A 15666-nucleotide genomic window follows, 5' to 3' on the forward strand; every position below is an offset into this window, starting at 1 on the left:
TTGCTGGTTGACGTTTATGGGCATGTCGATAAATGCCAAAACTCACGTAAATATTTACTGGTTTGGGTAAATTTGATTAAAAAATTCTATATTTTATAATTGCTGAGATATATTTTGTTATTCGTACATCAACAAACAAATAACCTTAAAATTATGGCACGTAATATACCAGAGAGGTGAGCACCGAAATTCCTTCCTCGCGAGAGAAGTTTAAAATTTGATGCTTATTTAATTTACTAATATTTAATAGATGGCTAAACTATAAACCTATCGGAAAGCGGATAGAGGGAACACGTTTCATTGCATTTAAGGTTCCGCTGCGCGAGGTAAGCATTTTGAAGGGCAATTGTCTTGCTGGATTAGGAAGCAAAGATACATAAGACATTCTGAGTTTATAACGGGGCATGAAACAGTAGCTGTTTACTTGGGCGCGCTAACCGGCGAGTGCTCAGGGTGCGATGCGCGCTGCTGACGTAAACCACTTTTTTTTGTCCCTCAGCAATCAATTGTAAATTTTGCCGTGAAAACGCCATTCGTTTTCAGTAACTGTGGATCCCTCCATTTGTGAGTCAATAGCAGAATATGTAATCCAAATTGTATTGAAAAGCATCTTCAAAAACGAAGTGCGTATGGTTCCCACGACAGTCGGTTCTTCGTAATCGGAACGACCCGGATTTATATTCCGCCAAGGACTGCCACTTCAGCAGCATTCTCCATATATACATATGTATGGGGAGTGTTTATGCTGCTACAACAACAACAACGAAATGCGTATATTATTGTTGCATTATTATTATTAGTTAAGAATAGTTTTTGATTGATACACATTTCTCATCATCAACACCTGTTTATTAGCAGCAAAATAAGGGATTTGTATAACTTTTTTGTGGCACAATGTCAACACGTAAAATACGAGAGAAACTATTTAAACCATAAAACTGGTTTTCGCAATATATCGCTGGTTTCTCAGCAGATTGCCGCCCTCCTTCGACTGCTGACTTAAGAGGCCCATTTAATTTATGCATTCATACAAATACAAAGTAACGTGCAAAAAAAAAAGGAAAAACGTGCCTACTTATACTTAGGTATTGCTTGATGTTGTATATACATACACAACGGTCCGCTACGATTCAATTGGAATAAACCAAGAAGAACTCCTTTTTCATATTGAATTTTTGTAATTATACATAAAAGTGGCAACTGACATGCAAAACAAGGTTATTATTATATGCAGTGGGTCAGCGGACCACACGCCTAAAGACTGTTGACCACCTAGCCGTTTGGTGCCGAAACAAAGGTTCGAAGCGCCAGTTCATTTTAAAATCAAGGAAAATATGAATATTAAATTAAATTGTTTTGCTTAATTAAATAACAGCAACTACTAAAGGTGGTAGCGTTGGCATTGGCGATGGTCATCTTAAACTGATATTACCTGTAAGGCTTTTCCTCTTGCCCCATTGTAATTTACTCAATTCCTTGTTTACACAACTTTCAGCTTGTAGCAGCATTCTTTGCTTCGGTTTAAAGTTAAATTTATATTAATTATACCACACAGAAATTCGCTTGCAGGCACTACATGTCACACCGCAAATACAAAGGTGCACGTTTATGCGTATGTCGAAGAGCTTTCTGCACTCTGGCGACTCCTTTTTATTATTTTTCGTTAATTAAGCAATTTATTTTGTTGGACATTTGGGGTGGTCTCTTTGCCGACAGACGGTGTCCTGGCCTGATATTTTTCATTTTACGCTTTGTAGTGACAGCGTAAATTTATATGTAAGTGAAAAATAAAGATCACGGGATTTTTAGTTATGCCCTTGCGTAAAATCCACTTAGGAATTTGCATTTACATATACATATAATATATATTCCTACCGTTCGTTTAAGGAGCAAAGCATCGTAGATCAAAAAATGTTAAAATTACAAGGTTTTTATTTAATGCAGTGTTTACCGCTAATTTGCTTATAATTTTTACTTATAATAGTGTATTAATGAAGGCGTGCATGAAGAGCAGCGACTCGATGCCAATATTTTAATGACGACAATACCTAATTTGGGTATGATTATCGATCTGACTAATACCACGAGGTATTATAATCCTCATGTAAGAAACACATTTATTTTGAACAAAGCTAACAGAGGTTTCCTAAATCATGTTTTTGTATATTTTGCAGAGTTTAATAAAAAGGGGTTTAGAGTATAGTAAACTAATGATTCCTGGCCATCATACGCCGCCGCCCAATTTGGTTAACCAGTGAGTATTTGCTTATGTATGCACACACACATAAGTATATAGTGTAGCTTTAGTAATAAACTAATTCTTCATATTTTCAGGTTCAAAAAACTGGTGATGACTTTTTTAAAAAATAACGCCCGCAATGGTGAGTAATCAGATTGAATAACGATTTATAAAATATTTGTTAGTAAACTCCAAGTGTAAGATGCCCAGTATAGCTTTCTACTCCTGCCAATCTATGTTCGGCAAAAAATGGTGACTCAAGCCACAGGCTGTTCGATTGATGTACAACGTAGTGGTTCTGCCAATTTTAACGTATGGAAGCCTAGTTTGGTGGTACCGATGCAGGTATCACTGTTTTCACTGACGGCCCCAAGATGGCATCGGGAGGCAGAGCAGGAGTTTTTTTTAATCAGCCAATTTATCTAAAACTGTTTTCCAGGCAGAAGTCTTTGTGATCCTACAGCAGTGCTGTCCATCCCATAGATCAATTGATCAAACGTATTCTTACTCTCCATCGTTCAGTTGTTAGCAAACCAGCAACGAATAAACATCAAGTTTGTCCGCGACGCTTAGTGTATGCAATACAATGCCCTGTGAGAACTTTTTTATTCTAGAAAATGCCTTTGGCGACTTGCAATGCCTTTTATGTTACAAGTCGTTCAAAGGAGGCTATAGATGTAATATCAAAAGGCATTTCGATTCCTCCCACAAAAATATACAAATTTTAGACAAAAAAGCTAGTCAGGGATTATATGAAGAAAAAAAGTTAGACTTTTTGGAAAAATTCAAAGGGTGGTTGCCTATAGTAGAAAATGAGGAAGGTGTTAAGCAATCAACTATGAAAATAAAAGCTGAGCTATCTTCCATGATCAGTTTATATATTGCTAAACTAGGCCGACCTTTTATAAATGGTGTTTTTGTTAAAAACATTTGTCTAAAAATTTTTCAAAAAATGAATCTTGAGCTAGTTAAAAATATACCCATATCCCGCCAAACAGTAGCCCGACGGATTGATGAACTGGGAATACACATTCAATCTGCAGTGAAGGAAAAAATTAATGATTGCCAATTTTTTTCTCTGTGCTTGGACGAAACCACCGATATTAATGATTTATGTCAACTGGCGATATGTGTACGGACAGTTAACGTAAATCATGAAATAACTGAAACAATGTTTTCTCTTGAAACATTCTGTGGGAATGTTACAGGAAAGATCTTGTTCGACGTAGTAAACGAAAAAGTTTTTTCAGTTTTCGATGCAAACAAATTTGTAGGAGTATGCACGGATGGGGCAAACGTTATGACCGGCAAGAATGAAGGGTTCATTGGCCAATTGAATAAAAATGGAATTTCTGGGAGACATTTTCATTGCATTATTCATCAAGTTGCACTCGCTTCAAAATTTTTGAGCGGTCATTCTGTCATGAAACGTGCAGAACAGATTATCAATGAAATACTGGGAGGGCACCATTCCCTCACCCACAGAAAATTTGTAAATTTTTTAAAAACAATTTCTGCTCGCATTATGACCTAAAAATGTATACAGGCATTCGTTGGCTAAGTCGTGGTGATTGTCTCAACAGGTTATTTGACTTGAGGGAAGAAGTTTTGCAATTTCTTGAAATTAATTGTAATGAAGACACCCTAGTTCGATCTTTAAAAGATGACAATTTTATTTTGGATTTAGCATTTTTGGCTGAGTCTCCTTTTTTTGAACAAACTCAGTTTAAAGCTTCAAGGAAAAGAAACAGGAATAAACGATGCTGTGAAAAATGTGCATCAATTCCAAACAGAACTATTTTTGCTTTTAAGGGAACTTCAATCTGGCGATTATGCCCATTTTCCGAAAACTTCGCTTATTATTACGAAACATGAGGGTGTTAAACCGAGTGATCATATTGCAATTCTCGAACAATTGTTTAACAATTTTGAAGACAGATTTCAGGATTTTGTTTCTTTTCAACCATTTCTTGACATCTTTGAAAACCCCTTCAAATGCGATATAAGTAAGTATGAATTTGCAAAGCGAAAACGTTCCACCACACGGAGATAATATTGAATTCTGGAAAAATTTAGAAGAATCATTATATCCAATATTGAAAAGAATATCTTATCAGTGCCTTTAACTTTTCCCCACAACATATTTTTGTGAGAAAGTTTTTTCGGACTTAAAGTTCATTGGCAGCAGCGCCACAGTTTAACATCAAGTCATTTATCGAATGTACTTTTATTAAGAAGCTGCCACGAAAGTATTCATATTAAAGATTTTATTAGAGATATAATATAGATTTACAAACCCAAATATATATCAGGAGTTACATAACGTTCCAAATTTTCTACTCCAATCCAATATTTATTTATTTTGGTTTAAATTTCCTACTGGGCTGCTCCCATTCTCTCGCTCTCACTTATACACTCACATTTTTGGACATTCTGGACAGCACTGTCCTACAGGCATATAACATTTCTTAGAGAACATGGGAGGAAGGATGAAGGTTCTGACGACGCCATGGTGCAGATCTAAGCTCGTCAACCCCTGTAAGGAGGAGATCAACTCTCTTGGATGTGCAGGTAACATTTCTCTTATCTGAGTTCCAGAACATAGAAACATAGAGGGAAATTGCTTATGAGCTTGCCAGGAAGGTGTTGTTGTTGTTGTAGCAGCGCAAACATTCCCCGTACATATTAAATTCAGGGAATGCTGTTGAAGTGACAGTCCTTGGCCGATTATAAATCCGAGTCATTTCAGTTACGTAGAACCGACTGAATTGATGGTTGTTGTTGTTGTAGCAGCATAAACATTCCCCATATTTACATACGGGGAATGCTGCTGGAGTGACAGTCCTTGGCCGGATATAAATCCGGGTCGTTTCGGTAACGTAGAACCGACTGTCGTCGAAACGAATAAACCGACTGAATTGGTCTTAGAGATCACCTAGCCGGTCATCGGCACCCCGCTTACTATTTTTAAAGGGGAATTGCGCAACTTATTTTCCACGAAAGAAGAGATGGAGTTTCATATCCTTGGCACCAGTACAGTAGACGCAGGACTCTAAAAGCCCTGGGAACTCTACGTCATTTAATTTCTAAACTCTTAGCTGTGTTTACCATCCATTGGATGATCGGTACACACGCAGAAAAGCTAGGTTTATCATTTAATACCCTTGGCAGATGTGTTGGTGACCTTTCAGAGCAGACTGTTGAGCACTTTCTCTGCAAATGTCCGAGTTTGGCAGCTAGACGATTAAGATCACTGGAAGCTTCTTTCTTCGACAGCCTGGGGCAGTGCTCCAACCTAAATCTCATAAATTTTCTCTATTTCAATAGCTCTGGCTGGCTGTAGATATGTTTTCGATATCTCATTGTGGTATCAGAACGGCGCTTTAGTGCTATTTGGGGAGCGCCAGACTGGTACTTCAACCATTTTACCTACCTATCTAAACTCCAAGTTAATAAATTCACAATTAATTTAAAGAGCTTCGATATGAAATTAGCAAAAGCGATTCAACATAAATCAAGTTATATGTTTGATTTTGCGTGCAGCTACCAGCAGTTAATAAAACAAAAGACATTTGCTCGTTTTAGTTGCATGCGCATGGTAATTTCTCTGACCCTAATTTAAAGTTTCCTACCAACTGCCATATCCCATGGTTTTATCTCTTAGTGTTTATCAACGCGTGCATCTAATACGTACCGACAGTAAAACTAAGAGTCATGTATTTTCGGCCTACTTTGCGCATGACTCATGTCAATTACGAGGCCGTTGCAAGTGCACCCACTTTGGTTTGATACAAGTTGTAGGTATTCTTATGAATAGCCGCATAAGCAGCCGTTTGACATCTTAGTGGCATTTCATGTTATCATCCCACGCGATTAGGGCTACCTAAGACCAATTAAACCAGACTTCTACTACGTGCAACAAGGCTCGGGCAATTAGTTTCGCGAACGACCATAAGCCAAACGATTAGGTTGCTTTTTGCAACTTGTCTTGCAGTTATCACGTTTGCAGTGATAATAAAATTAAGTGCGTGCTTTATTATTAAGTTCAACGAATATTTATTGTTTTTGTTTTTGTTTGCAACAATTTGAAACTCAAGAAAATATTTAATAACTTGCTGGCTAACTGATTCGCTCGAAAAAAGCTCCATCTGCTCTTTAGCAGTTTTTGCTATTGGCAGAAGAACAAATTGTGCGTCAGTCAATACCTTTCGCGCATAATAAAAATCCAGCCAAACAACGCATACAAAAATTAATATTGCAAACATAACAATTTAACAAGTAAAGTACAAATAACAACAAATCAATATTTGCGGTGGTCTTGTCATCAACGCAGAATAATGAAAATACAATAGCTGACAAAAACAACGGCGTCTGAAGAAGCGGCAAATGAAGCAACAGCAGCGGTGGTGGTAACTTTGGCCTACGTCGGAGCTTACTTCCTTTCGCCGCTACATTCTAGTTCAAACTACGCCAGCATGACGAATCTCATGTAAACTGCGCATGCGCATAGCTCCTTTTGCTCGCGCAAATGCTGCTGTTGCACTGACATGTTTCTTAAAATTTATTGCCCATGTTAAACAGCGTGTGTGTGTTGGCAGTTATTGTTGCTGCTGCTGCTGCTGCTGCTGCTGCTATAGAAATTGTTACTTTGCTGCCGTTGCTTCTTCCATTGCTTTGGCTTTCAACACGTTCACATTGTTGCTGTATCTGAAAGTTAGCCGTAAGTCCGACGGCTACCCAAGCGGTTTTCCATTCATAGCCGCATTGCACAGTCGGCATTGGCTATGGCCTCACTTATTCTGCCGTAGCGACTGTGGTTTCAGTTTGTGCTCAGCGTGTGGGTGTTGACATATTTTTGCGGTTGGTTTTTGTAAATTAAATTTTTGCGGTCGATTTCTTTCACTCACTTCTACATTTCGGTGCATTCTACGGCTTTTGTTAGCCGCCATTGATTTTTTTACTGCAAGTAAAAATTTTACTCCAAGCTATTTAAATTTGCTGGAGTGGTGCAATAAATTTTTTTGTTTGTTTAGTTTTTCGGTTTCGCGTTTGACAACAAAAGACTCGCAATCTTAGTTGGGTTCTAAACTTTTTGGTAGCACATTTTTTCCAATCAACTGCATTCTTTATTTGCATAAGTTTAAGGAATGTTGTGGTTGGTTTTTGTAGAGATTATTGAATGCTCTTTCGATGTAAACTATGTTATTTGGCCTTTCTCGGTGAAGGCGATCAGAAACTATGCTAACAGCGGCTTCGGCACATGCAAATGCAGTTTCGGGGCTTTGGCTTTTCGAAGGCTATTTACTAAATTTTCTTTTCTTCTCTTTCAGACAAACTAATTGGTGTTCACTGTACGCATGGAGTCAACCGCACGGGGTATCTTATATGCAACTACATGATTTCCGAATTAAATGCGAAGCCGGAAGAGGCGATAGATAGTAAGTAACCTCATTTTGTTTTGTCTCTAATATAGATATGTTGTATATATAATTAGCGCTTACATTGCTTGTTGGTTGTTTGACCAATTCCTGGCGCGATGTTGGTCCGCAAATGGAGGGACCTACAGTTGTACGTCGCCTCCTCACAGCAGATATTTTGTATGAGGAGCTTGGAGCATGTCAGCAATACACTGAGGTTGTTGTTGTAGTAGCGGCATAAACAATCCCCATACATATACTGGTAATGCTGCTGAAGTGACAGTCCTTGGCCGGACATAAATCCAGGTCGTTCCGGTTACGTAGAACCGACTGTCGTGGGAACGTATTTTTATTTAATAACTTTTGATCACACTGAGGTGTTTGATATTGCCTACCGAGGTGTGTTTCATGTCCGGGGTTTCGAATCCGCGCACTACCGGCTGGTAGTCATGCACCAACTCATTCGGCTAAGCCCGTAATACCTTTAAAAAAAGTGTGACACGCCTCTGAAAATTTGAGACCGGCCTTTTGTTTCAGTTTATCTGGTACTTTCATCTATAAATAAGAAACTGGTTCTGCACTGAGCTTTTCATTTAAGAAGCCAGTTTAAGGAGAATATTTCCTACTCGGGGCCAATTACAATTAAACAATTTATCACTCGCACGACTATTGGCTCTCTCGTACAAAAATCATAACAATTTATATTCACTTTTAAAAATATTTTTTTCTCATTTTAATCGCATGATAAGCTTTAAATTTATCTTCACTTTCTCTTAATTTTTTCATATTAGAATTCAACGTTGCGCGTGGCCACAAAATCGAGCGTACAAACTATTTAGACTCTCTTTATGATTTAGCGAAAAGAAAACAAGGCAACAATAGCCAGAAACGTGATCACAAAGATAATTCGATCGAGAAAAACGTACAACACAAACGCTTTAATAAAATGCCCCGCCAAGCACCAATACCGTTGCGTGCACCGCTGGACCCAGTAGTGCTGCCATCACCAAAAGTGTACGATAGACGTAATCGCTTTGAGCCCAGCCAAGGACCAGTGCCGTTGCGTGCACCACCGAACCCAGTTGTGCTGCCATCACCAAAAGTCTACGATAGACGTAATCGCTTTGAGCCCAGCCAAGGACCAGTGCCGTTGCGTGCACCACCGAACCCAGTAGTGCTGCCATCACCAAAAGTCTTCGATAGACGTAATCGCTTTGAGCCCAGCCAAGGACCAGTGCCGTTGCGTGCACCACCGAACCCAGTAGTGCTGCCATCACCAAAAGTCTTCGATAGACGTAATCGCTTTGACCGTTTTCGACAGGAAGCAAATACGCACAGTCAACGTTATTCAAGTGCAGAGACAGCTGCAACTTCACCACCAACACGCCAATACAGAACAGCACCGAGCAATGATACCAATTATAACAGAGCAGATAAGAGTTATCGTTCACAAGGTAATTAAATTGTGTGCCGCCAATCAAATACAGTTACACACATGCTTTTGTTGTTCAATTACAGGCGACACAAACTATTCATGCAATAAAACTTATAGAGATGCAACACACTCGAAAATGAATAATCCTTTTTTTGCGAATGCGCCTGCTAATCGCCAGTATAACAATAAACCAAATGAGCGGCAATATAAATACGGCGATCATGATCGTTGCAGAGGAGAACGAAGGGACGACAAGTACCGATATCATCCACATCGTCACGTATAACATATTGTTGGGCGCTTAGCATAGTTTTAAGTTTCCTTATTTTAATTTTTGAAAATATTTTTTTGAAAAATGGACAGAATCGTGGCAAAATGAGGAAGAAATTGCAGTTTATCTGAAAACGATTGCTATTGCTGCACACTTTGTATCATTGCACTATGGCTCACAATCAATTATCAGGTAAAAATGAAAATGTGTTTGCATTTACATATATTATATATGTATGTATATGTATTATATTTGCGACAACCAAACTAATTTGATAAGTACGTTTTTAACACACTTTTATTAGGACGGGTTGTATGTATGTATGTATGTATGTATGTATGTATGTATGTATGTAACGGAATCTTTGAGCTTAATTTTCACTGGCTTCTAAACATCTGATCGACTTGAAATTTTGCACACCTATCAAGGACCGATGACAATGTAATAATTTGATAAAAATTTTCCATTATCCTTATTGGGATTGCCAGGATTAAAATTTTCTTTTTTTACCTGTGGGCAAAAAGTAAGGTGAATTTGGTTGTGAATGAAAAATCGTCATTTATTCTTGTAAATCAATTTCATCCCCTTCAAAATAATGCCCTCTCGATGAAATACACTTATGCCAACGAGTTTTCCAATCCCCAAAATATGCCAAATAGTCCATTTCCGGTAGTGGTCTCTTGAGTTTTGGGAATAGCCAGAAGTCACACGGAGCCAAATCAGGCGAATACGGTGGTTGCGGAACGATATGCGTGGAATTTTTGGCGAAATAGTCACGAAGAACGAGTGTAGTGTGAGACATGTGAGATAAATTTTCCATTATCCTTATTAGGATTGCCAGGATTAATATTTTATTTTTTTAACTCACTTTTATTAGCTCGGGTTGTATGTATGAATGACTGTAACGGAATCTTTGAGCTTAATTTTCACTGGCTTCTAAAAATCTGATCGACTCGGAACACACAACATAGATGACTAGATGGGAAACTCTTTTTCTCGTGAGAGCGCTGAAAAATGTGCATTTTTTATAACATTTGCCAATATTGCCATACCGGTAGAAACATGAATTGGGTATTTTTTTAAACAAAAATTGGGAATTTTTAGTTTCCACACCACCATTGAGGTTAGTATTTAGTGTGCGGTTGTGTAATAGTATATTACTCGTAAACACCTACATATACTAAAAATAAAAAATAGTTAAAAAAAACTAAAAAACACGCTTTTATTGCTAATCGAACTAAAAAGTAGAAAATAAAATATAGCTTAAAAAAACTAAAAAACACGCTTTTATTGATAATCGAACTAAAAAGTAGAAAATAAATTTTAATGACAAAGGGACCTATAATGAAGTAATAGCAAATCCAACGATCAGTCATAGTCAACTACCTCAGAACAGAATTATAACAAAAATTAAGATACAAATAGAATAATTTAAATTAGAGTTAAAAGCGTGGGATGCTTGATATAGTAAATATTACAATCATTCTATTGGCAACAACCTATGTGCAGAAGGTTATGAAAGTGAAGCAAAATGCATCCCACGCTTTTAACTCTAATTTGAATTACTCTATTTGTATCTTAATTTTTGTTATAATTCTGTTCTGAGGTAGTTGACTATGACTGATCCTTCGATTTGCTATTACTTCATTATAGGTCCCTTTGTCATTAAAATTTGTTTTCTACTTTTTAGTTCGATTAGCAATAAAAGCGTGTTTTTTAGTTTTTTTAAGCTATATTTTTTATTGTATATATACACAATTATGTACACAATAATATAAATTAGGTGAAGTAAAAATTAATATATGTGCGTAGTTATAATTATTTTTATTTAAATGGCTTCAGACATGGCTCGACGATTTCCATGATTTTATCAAAAAGCTTTGACGTTGGGCCTATCAGAACGTAGATGTTGAATGCACCGATTTGCTGTTGCATTGGAACGAATTTTAATGATTGATATTAAAACCAGTAATATGGACATATGTAAATAAAACCAAAACTTCTAAGTCAAAACTAAATTTCTTTTATCTAATAATACCATTGCTTAGACCATATACGAAAGTCCTTTAACGTCGAGCCACCCTAGTGTTTATAGCGCCTACTGTTCCGGCTAATGCGAACGTTTTGCTGGCCAATCGTTTCTTGCCCTTGCAATGTTAAGGCCGTTAACCGACTTCCCCGTCGATCAGTTCAAACACTAACTATGCACATAGTCGTTCGGGGAGGTATCTTACCTTTAAATTTTCACGTTCCCACGACAGTCGGTTTTACGTTACCGGAACGGCCGGCATTTATATCCGTCCAAGGACTGTAACTTCAGCAGCATTCCTCATATATGTATGGGGAATGTTTATGCTGCTACAACAACAACAACAATAACCAAATTTTTATTCTGCGTCGCCCCCTTTGAACATTCATGCTTTCGCTTAAAAATTTTATTTGGTCATCTAGAAACCGTTATTTTGGTATAATTTAAATATTAAATTTTAAATTAAGTAGCAGACATAGCGATCGCATGGAATAAAGATCTAGCGGCTGACATCCAGGAAAAAACTGACAGACCACTCCAGGATCAGACAGTGTACAGACAGGCCATAAACGACATTCATGGGGAGACCCTTACCACCTTCTTAAGCCCCCGACCCCCGAATGCCGTTATCGGAGTCCAACCACCACCTATCGCAGACGAAGAGCTCCAGCTTCCCCGAGAGTCCCGCGTAACTTTGGCACAATTACGTTCTGGATACTGTAGCAGGTTAAACTCCTACCTATCCAGAATCGACCCCGACATACCAAACATATGTCCGGCATGTGAAGGCACCCCGCACGACACTAACCACCTTTTCACATGCCCTATAAAACGCACTCATCTAACACCTCTCTCTCTCTGGACCCAACCCGTCGAAACAGCTAGTTTCCTGGGCCTACCGTTAGATGAGCTAGACGAAGACGACCGGTAACTACACTACACTGACAGGGCGAAGATACTGCTACAACAACAACAACAACATCCAGCGGCTTCGTTGGCTGGGTCATTCGTCCGGCTCTGAAAGTATTCGATGCGTTACCAGCTGGTTGGTAGCATAGGAAGAAGATAACCTCATCTATGCTGGAAAGATCAGGTGAAGAAGGACTTGGCTGTCCAACTTGCGCCGGTTAGCACGAGAACCTGCCCCCACTAAGTCCACGGTGACCCTCTTTACCACCTGGACAAAGGAGGTCAAGCTGTCCTTTAAGGTAAAAGTCGACGACACACCAATTCCGACGGTAAACAACCCCAACATTTTGGGTGTAACCTTCGACAGTTTGCTCTCCTTCTCAGCGCACACAACCGCAATTGCCACTTAAGTCCAAAATCACAACAAAGTCCTCAAATCGCTTGCCGGCAACACTTGGGGCAAAGACAAAGAACTGTTGCTACCAACATTTAAGGTGATTGGTCGGCCGGTTCTGAATTATCCTGCGCCTGTCTGGCACAAATGCTCCCAGTAATAGAGCATAACAAACTGCTCAGCAAGCCGTTCCTGCTGGATGTTACCGCATATACCTGCTTGAGCCTGAGCCGCCTCCCAGGCACGCCAGGAGACACCTCTTAAACTATGCCGATGAAATCCAGGACACAACTGACCGTAATCTACTGGACCTGACAGTGTTTAGACAGTCAATAAATGACATTAACCGGGAGACTGTCACCACCTTCTTAAGCTCCCGTCCTGTGAATGCCGTAATCGGATTCCAACCACCACCAATAGCAGATGAAGAGCTCCAGCTTCCTCGTGAGACACGTATAACACTGGCACAATTACGTTCTGGATATTGTAGCAGGTTAAACTCGTACTTATCCAGAATCGACCCGGACATACAAACATATGTCCGACATGTGAAGGCACTCCGCACGACACTAACCACCTTTTCACATGCCCTTTAAAACCGACTCATCTAACACCCCTCTCCGGCTGGACCCAACCCGTCAAAACAGCATGTTTCCTGGGCTTACCTTTAGATGAGCTAGACGAAGATGACCGGTGATATGCCCTACACTGGCGGGGCTTCTATTACTGTTAACAAACAAACAAGCACGAGCAAGAAACGACTGGTGCGCTTTGTTGAACTCGGCCAAAATCGCGTAAGCGGTTATCGCGCCAATCAATACGAAGAAGATGAAGGCTCCAAATTTATTCCTGAATTGAAAATAGCTCCAGGTTTCTGAACTATTCCGGTTTAAAAGAGCCAAAAATATAATTTTGGCTATATTTGAAGTTATTTAATATCGAAATTTTTTTTCTATATGCAACTAGCGTACCCTCGACCGCTTCGCTAGACGATAAATTCAATGATTTGCTGAAAGAGAATAAAATTAATACAAAACAAAGCAAATTCTTTGATACAATTTCATTCGAACTTTATTGTAACACTTTTTGGTAGACAACGTTTTTGGTTTTTTCATCTTTCGCGTGAATAATGACGATGGTTTGCCAACTCGTGAGCAAGCTACATACAATTGTCCATGAGAAAAAATTGGGTATTCTAAATTAATACCGCACATTTGTAGAGACTGTCCTTGCGCCTTATTAATTCTCATAGCGAAGGCAAGGCGAATAGGGAACTGCAAACGTTTAAAATCGAATGGTAAATCCGCCGGAATCAGTGGAATTCAGGGTATCAAAATGTCTTCTCCTTTGTACTTTCCTTTCAAAATTGTTGCTTCGATAACGTTCCCCATTAGCTTCTTCACAGCGAGTCTGGTACCGTTGCAAAGTCGGGGCACATTACTATTGCGCAGCATAATAATCGGTGCTCCAATTTTTAATCGTAAATTATGAGGTGGTAAGCCTGGCAAATCGAGTGAGTTTAAGAATTCAGTTGGATAACACAAGCCTGCGAAATTTAACTTTTTTCAGTTTCTAGAATGGCTGTACTTGTTTCTTGTAGTTTTTTATGCGCTGAAAACGAATCTGACCTTCAAAATGCTCCATCACGTCAGGATTTTTGGTAAATGAAGGCTAAAAGGTCAAAAAATGGCCATTTTAGGCATTTTTGATAATTTTTTTTTGGGATAGAAATTTTTTTTTTTCAATTTTCGACGAAAAAGTTATGACATTTTGAAATTAACAGTTTCAGTTACGTATACGTTGGGTATAACGTCTATTGGCGTAACTGAAACTGTTAATTTCAAAATGCCATAACTTTTTTTTAAAAAATCGCACAATAATTTTAAAAAATGGGTTTTAAAGCTAAAGAGTTGTACTATGCGACCTTTTCGTCGAAAATTGAAAAAAAAAATTTTCTATCCCAAAAAAAATTATCAAAAATGGCTAAAATGGCCATTTTTTGACCTTTTAGGCTTCATTTACCAAAAATCCTGACGTGATGGAGCATTTTGAAGGTCAGATTCGTTTTCAGCGCATAAAAAACTACAAGAAACAAGTACAGCCATTCTAGAAACTCACCCTCGCAGGACTGTGTAATTTACGACCTCATCTTGATCAGTAATAGTGTCCATTGACTTATACGCAACTATGTCACCAGGTATTTGATCTAAAATGGCTTAATTTATATCATTGACGTCCTTATTTTTCCCAGCTAAAATTGCTCTTTCGCTGAGTCAATCATGGTTTTTGTAATGTTGAACTATGTTTGGAAATACACTCTGTATCAATGCCTCTTTGGACTGTGCAAAAGTGCAGAAATTGTTAGGCAATGTTATCATTCCTGTTGTTTTTGAAAAAGGTTTATTTTTTTTGGTTAAAAAGTGTTTTTTGAAGTTTTGAAAAACACTTCGCTCTAACAAATTTCTTCTCAGTTAATTGCTGAAAATTAAATATTTTGAAAAAACTATTTTTTTTGTAATTTAACGTTTTTGAGAAAATTTTGTTCTCGAAAAAATTTCATACTTTTGTAAAAGTTTAAATTGATTTGTTAAAAAAGATTTTTTTCCGCTTTGAAAAACACCCCCTCGAAAAAATGTATTCTCTATTAATAGTGGAATATGAAATGCTTTGAAAACACCATTTTTTTTTTAAATTTTGTTTGGTTTTCAGAAAATTTTGTTTTGAAAAAATTTCATACCCTTGAAAAAGTTTTATTTTATTTTATTTGTTCAAAATTTTTGAAATTTTTTTTTTTGTAATTTTAGAAAAACACCTCTTCGAAGAAATTTCTTTTATCTTTTTGAGGAAAATTTGGTTTTGAAAAAATTTCATGCTTTTGAAAACAATTTTTTTTATAATTTTCGAAAAACACCCCTTTGAAAAAATGTTTTCTATGTGTCATAGTGGTATTCCATTAACTTTTAGGATTATAG

The 15666-nt window shown here is 37.9% G+C and overlaps 1 protein-coding gene across 1 annotated transcript; it reads left to right on the forward strand.

Moving 5' to 3' along the window:
• The first annotated feature begins 20 nt into the window (after nt 1-20).
• LOC129245507 (uncharacterized) lies at nt 21-9501 on the forward strand. The gene is made up of 8 exons (XM_054883703.1): nt 21-176; nt 251-326; nt 1985-2104; nt 2175-2254; nt 2335-2381; nt 7570-7677; nt 8448-9110; nt 9175-9501. The coding sequence occupies exons 1-8, from the start codon at nt 154-156 to the stop codon at nt 9375-9377; spliced, it is 1320 nt and encodes a 439-aa protein (XP_054739678.1). The 5' UTR covers nt 21-153; the 3' UTR covers nt 9378-9501.
• Nucleotides 9502-15666: the final 6165 nt, after the last annotated feature.

This window comes from Anastrepha obliqua, chromosome 4, assembly GCF_027943255.1.
Source record: "Anastrepha obliqua isolate idAnaObli1 chromosome 4, idAnaObli1_1.0, whole genome shotgun sequence".
Taxonomy (NCBI): domain Eukaryota; kingdom Metazoa; phylum Arthropoda; class Insecta; order Diptera; family Tephritidae; genus Anastrepha; species Anastrepha obliqua.